General features: G+C 52.6%; 1 protein-coding gene across 1 annotated transcript; it reads left to right on the forward strand.

Annotated features, from left to right (window-relative positions):
* The first annotated feature begins 1,541 nt into the window (after positions 1-1,541).
* On the forward strand, positions 1,542-6,000 carry LOC138087800 (serine protease 44-like). The gene is made up of 6 exons (XM_068983129.1): positions 1,542-1,626; positions 1,813-1,986; positions 2,100-2,159; positions 2,215-2,374; positions 2,972-3,158; positions 5,764-6,000. Exons 1-6 carry the CDS (start codon positions 1,542-1,544, stop codon positions 5,998-6,000), a joined length of 903 nt encoding a protein of 300 aa, XP_068839230.1.

Raw genomic sequence — 6,000 nt, forward strand, 5'->3', positions numbered from 1 at the left:
GTCCTTCCAATGAACACCCAGAACTGATCTCCTTTAGAGTGGACTGGTTGGATCTCCTGGCAGTCCAAAGGACTCTCAAGAGTCTTCTCCAACACCACAGTTCAAAAGCATCAGTTCTTTGGCGCTCAGGTTTCTTCACAGTGATGTGTTAAGCTTTGGAAACTGGAGCTTCTTATATGCTTCTCTCAGGAAGGTGATAAGTTATGTAGGTAAAATTAAGCAAAAACACAGAGGAGTTGCCTCTCACAATTTATCATCTAGATCTAACAGTGCTATGAGGAATTTTACAGCTACCGACAGAGAACACTTATTCTTTTTGAATGCTCAGGGAACTTGAAGAGTAAAAGCCTAAAGAGGGACTTCCCTGGTGGTCCAATTTTAAGATTCTGCATTCCCAATGTGACGGGAGGGAGGGCGGGGCGGGAGGGGGGCCCCGTGTTTGATCCCTGGTCAGGAACTAGATTCTACCTTTTGCAGCTGAAAAGAGCATGTGTGCCACAATTAAACACTGCTGCTGCCGCCAAGGCGCTTCAGTCGTGTCCAGCTCTGTGCGACCCCATGGGCGGCAGCCCACCAGGCTCCCCCGTCCCTGGGATTCGCCAGGCGAGAGTACTGGAGTGAGAGGCACAACTGAATACAGTGCAGTTAAATAAAGTTGTTAAAGAGCCTATGGAAAATCAACAATCTCAGGGAATCTGTGTGATACACATTCTGTTCATGAGCCACATAGCAATAATATTAAAATCCATTTTTAAAAATCCCATATTTCTGAAACAAAGTCAAAACCCTAGTGAATGGCCATCCTTTAAAAGGGAAATCATGAGGAAATTATAACTTTCCAGTTTCCCATAATTGGTCCCCTGTGCTTCGCCTTTTAAAGGCTTTTCCTTATGTATCTTATGTATCTTAACTCCCTCTGTCCCTTACACAGTCTTCTCTTTATGCTCTCATTTAATAAACAAATGTTAACATATTATCCCAGCTTTTTTTGGGTTTCTTTTGCACCAGTGTGTCCTGGCATTCTGCTTTCTGTCTCTCTATTTCCCAGGTGTCTGCATCTCTGTGTAAATTTGTGTCTTCAGTGATCTACTTCTGGACCTTGCCTTTTCCTCCAGTTTGAAAGTTGTTGTTTGGCATGTTCAACTCATTCTCGTCTTTTTGCAGATGCTATTATATTCGGGCTGGAAACTGCCATTTTGTCCTGTGTTTTCCTGTTTATCATACTTCTATTTGTTTTTCTTTTATGTTTCACTGGGCAGATCGCATTTCTTCTTCTTCTTCTTTTTTTTTAAAGTCTCCAGTGTTTAGATCACGCTGAGGCATCTAATTCCTGATATCTCTACTTTAAGGTGGAGAGCTTAATTACGAGTTCAAGGGCCTTAAAACCACAACCAGGCTGGACTGAAGAAGCACGGCTGAAGAAGCAGAAAGTGAAGATGTTGGAGCCGCAGGCCCCGGCTCTGTGTTTCCTCCAACCGGAGGGCAGGCGCTTAGCCCCCACGAGGGGGCGCCGCAGAGCGCGGAGGCGGCTAGAGGCGGCCATGGCATCTCTGGGAGTTTCCCGCGGCGGCGGCGCCAGCTCCTTCGGCCTTCTGGTCTGGCTCTTGTTTCTTTGGCCACAGCTCTGTGAGACAGGGCCGGCAAGGACTGGAGGTGGCTAGGCTGCACTGATGCGTGGCAGCTGGGGCTGACGGCTGGACTAGGGCTGGGGGACGGAAGGGGGAGCTGGGGATGGTGCCCTGGGCAGAGGCCGGTGCTGACGGGCCGCACTCCAGGCCGCTCCTTTTCTCACTGGTCCCTGGCCTCCCTCAGGTGAGCGTGCCAGACCCAAGGAGGATTCTGCAATGAGCCGGGCAAACGCAGAGGCCCCCTCAGCTCCAGGACCCCTGAAATCTGAGGCGGTTCCAACAGCTCCAGGGCTGCCTACACCCCCAGCGGAAGATGTTCTGCAGACCCCGCCTCCCTTTGGAGGGTCGTTCGTACCAGGTACTGCTTCTTTCTGCACGGGGCTCTACAGGCCGCCTGGGAACTAGAGGCAGCACATCCCTGGCTGGGTGACTGTCCTGGTGGGTTTGAGAGGAAACCTGTCTCTCCCTCAGCGGTGAGGGTGGTGGGCGCAGATGCAGAGACAGTGGTGGTGGCGGTGGAAGGCGGTGGAGGTATTAGAAGGGAGCCAGCAGCTTCACCTCCAGACCCTCTTTTTACTGAGCCCAGGAACATGTGGCCATCGGAAGATGAGGATAGTTGGTGGAAGGCCAGCCCCAGACAGAAAGTGGCCCTGGCAGGTGAGCCTGCAGATCAACAATGTACACATGTGCGGAGGCTCCCTCATTGCCCCGCGGTGGGTACTGACTGCAGCTCACTGCATATTTGGGTGAGTGTTTTCTGTTCTGGGCTTGGCCTGCTGCTCAGGCTGTTACAAAGTGGAGCCATTCCTGCCCCTTTCCTCTTCTTCATCTGAAAGGGAGGCCACAGTCCCTAGTTTGTGTTCACTGCGAGTGCTACATGAGTTTTGCATTTCTACCAAGAGCCCATGTTCTGCTCCAGTGGCTGTGGGACCTCAGTTGGAGACCACGGACTCCAGTGGTTAGGGCTCTGCAAGGGGATGTGGTTTAGAGGGAGAAAAAGGCCAGTGGCTGTCATGTGTGCTAAGTCACTTCAGTCGTGTCCGACTCTGTGTGGCCCTATGGACTGTAGCCTATCAGACTCATGTGTCCATAGATTCTCCAGGAAAGCATACTGGAGTGGGTATCCAGGCTCTCCTCCAGGGGATCTTCCAGACCTGGGGATCAAATCCGAGTCTCTTATGTCTCTCGCATCGGCAGGCAGAGTCTTTACTGCTGAGCAACCTGGAAAGCCCTGATGGCTGTTGCAGGAGATGGGATCAGGATGAGAAGAACCTGGAAGGGGTGGGGTGGGGGGAGCGTAGCCCCTCCAACATCTCTGTGAGGGCCATGTTCTCTTTCCACAGCTTTGAGGAATATACAGTGCGGATGGGAAGCACACTGCTACGTCCCCAATTGGGAATGGTCATTCCAGTTCGAGACATCGTTTGCCATAGCTTTTATGATGTTAGAACTTTGATTAATGACATAGCTCTTGTTCTGCTGGCCCACTCTGTGAATTATTCTGCATTCATCCAGCCAGTGTGTCTCCCTGTAAAGAATTTTGAAGTGGAAACTGGGACACGGTGCTGGGTGACTGGATGGGGCCAACTGAAGGAAGACGGTGAGACTGGCAGGCAGGATCTGAGGGGGAAGTCTGGAGCCCTGAGGTTGGCCAGTAGGCTGAAGGGAGGGACAGGGAGGCTGGTTCTCTACAGGTGGGCAAGGGAGGAGGTGGAGCTGAGGCTGCCTGGGAGTGACTGCAGCGCAGTAGGGATTCCTCCTGTTGCGTTAGACCTGGGGGCACGGGTCCCGATATGGTGGGTCCTTCTCCAGGGCGGACTTCAGCTCCAGGATGATGAGCTGTCTGCCAGTCAGAGCTGTCCTGCTCTGGAATTACCTGCCAGGTGGGGAGGGAGCTTCTTGTGCCTGGGATGTGGGTCTAGCCAGAGCAGCCCTGGGAGGAGCCTGGGTTGGTACCAGTGGGCACTGCCTGTCCCGGAGTCTGTGACCGAGCCCTGTACAGACACCTGTCACTGCTATTGCTGATACACACAGTGATGATAGTTGCTTTTGTATCAGGCCTTGTAAGAAGCCTTCTCTGTTTGTGTCCTGATCCGTTCCTCCTTCTGACGGCTTAGCTTCTTACCTCGTCTGCTCCCTGTGTGAGCAGTTGGCCTCACGTCCTTCTGTATCAAATGGTTCAGAACCCACTGTCCTTCCTTCTCTTAGAAGGAGTGTGAATGCACTGATCAAGACCCAGAGTGTGGGACTTCCTTGCAGTCCAGTGGTTAAGACCCCACACTTCCACTCCAGGGGGTGCAGGTTTGATCTGTGGTTAGGGAGTTAAGATCCTGCATGCTGCACAGTGCAGCCAAAAACTCAAACACAAAAGACCCAGCATGGGATCTGGGGGCCCCGTTCTAGTCAACTCAAGCAAACGTTTTATTTCTGAGTTGTCTTTCTGTAGCCAAAGTGCTGCCAGAAATTCTTCAGGAGACTGACCAAATCCTTCTTCACCACACGTTATGTAATGAGAAATTGCAGACACATTCAGGATATCGTCGTACATTAGTTCGAAAAGGGATGATCTGTGGCTATCACGAATATCTTAAAAGCCCCTGCAAGGTGAGTTGATGGGTCCCTTGCCACCTCTGTACTGAGGTTGTGCAGTTTCCTTATTCCCCAGTAGCAGGGCCTGGGTTATTTCCCAGCTCCTCTTTCAGCCTTTACTTAAGGAGATTCAGGGGAGAACCCCTCAAGATACCCATGAGCTGGCCTGGCCTGTTCCTCCAATAGGGAGCAGCCCTCCCATCCTGGGGGTGCTGCCGGGTGTGGTGAAGTTGGGGGTGATGATGATAGTCACGTAGTTCCTGTAACTGAGTTCTTTCTGTCGTCACTTCCTGTGCCAGTGTGAGCATTCACCCACATTAGGTCAGTCTCCCAGCTCACAACCCTCCACCTAGACATTATACATCTTATTATACAGATGTGGGCCCTCCAGAGACATAAGTCCCGGATCCCCCCGGGAGTGCCTGTAGGAGCCCTGGGCCCACAGCCTCCCCTCTGCCCTGAGCAGCTTCCTAAGCAGAGGACAGGGGACCGGTCTCAGAGGATGAGTGTTTGGGTCCTGGCAAGAGGAGAACATCACTGTGGGAGAGGAAGCAGTGAGTCTGCGGCTCAAGGTCTGACGCACAGGCCATGTTTAGGGAATGGGTTTCTGGTCTGGAGCAGTGAGAAGGCCAGTATGGCCAGAGTAGGGGGCTGGAGTCAGAACGTGTGGCCTGCAGGCTGTCTGCGTTTCTCGGTCCTGTCCAGGCAGGCCTGTAGGCCAGGAGTTTGTTCTTCATCGTGTGGGCCGTGGTGCTGAGCCGCAGGCGGGACCTGGGCTGGGGGTGGGGGTGGGGGTGGGGAAAGGAGTTGGTTTGTGTCACCACTTCTAGTCACCGACTGCATGTGAGGTTGGGGTGAGGGCGAGCTTGAGGAGGACTCTGAGTTTATGATGAGCTGGTTGGTGAGGGGCCTACCAGAACAGGGTTGAGGAAGGATATGCAGTGTGTGTGTGAGCTGGGGGTTTAGCAAGTCTGGATGTGTTTGGAGAGAGGGGCTGCTGGTAGAGGATGTAGTTGGATGTGTGGGTTTAGGGCGGGCAGAGAGTTCGGGTGACTCCAGAGGTAAGGACTCTGGCCCCTCCATGCTGGAATGATAGTGAGAGAATGTCACAGCTGGGAAGGCCCAGGACTGACCAGTGGAATAGACTCAGGCCTTAGAGCCCGACAAGGGCTCTGGAAGCTACTCACAGTGCCAGGGGATGCCCCTTTAGTTGCTGGGTGGTGGGAGGCTTGGAGAAGCGCAGGGGCAGGGGAGGCTTAGGGGCACTGAAGGAGAATTTAAGAATATCCTGGCAGGACTGATGTCCAGGGCTTACTGGCCTTATAGCTCCTGTGGGTTCCTGAGCACCTGAGAAGCAGTAGTATTTCTCAGATGATGTTAAAGTATTCAGCTCTCAAATGTCATTCAAGGAAACCTGGGCCTGCTAGGTACCTGGGGAAGGACCTTGGTGACACTAGCAAGATCCCTAGTGCCTTGCTAGAAATCAGCCTTTTTTGATGATGATCCCCTTACATCCTTGTTTCTTTTTTTCTTTTTTTTCCTCCAGGGAGATTCTGGGGGTCCCCTGGTCTGTGAATTTAATGACACCTGGGTCCAGGTGGGGATTGTGAGTTGGGGCATTGCCTGTGGTCGCAGTGAATTGCCTATAGTTTATACAGAAGTTAGCTCGTACAAGGACTGGATCACTGATCACATCATTAAGGTGTCCTCCTGTGCCTCAGCTGGATTCTTGATCCTGTCACTGTCCCTGGTGTTGCCCCTGGGCCTCCTGGTGGCCCTGTGA

This window comes from Capricornis sumatraensis, chromosome 10 (assembly GCF_032405125.1).
Source record: "Capricornis sumatraensis isolate serow.1 chromosome 10, serow.2, whole genome shotgun sequence".
Lineage (NCBI taxonomy): Eukaryota > Metazoa > Chordata > Mammalia > Artiodactyla > Bovidae > Capricornis > Capricornis sumatraensis.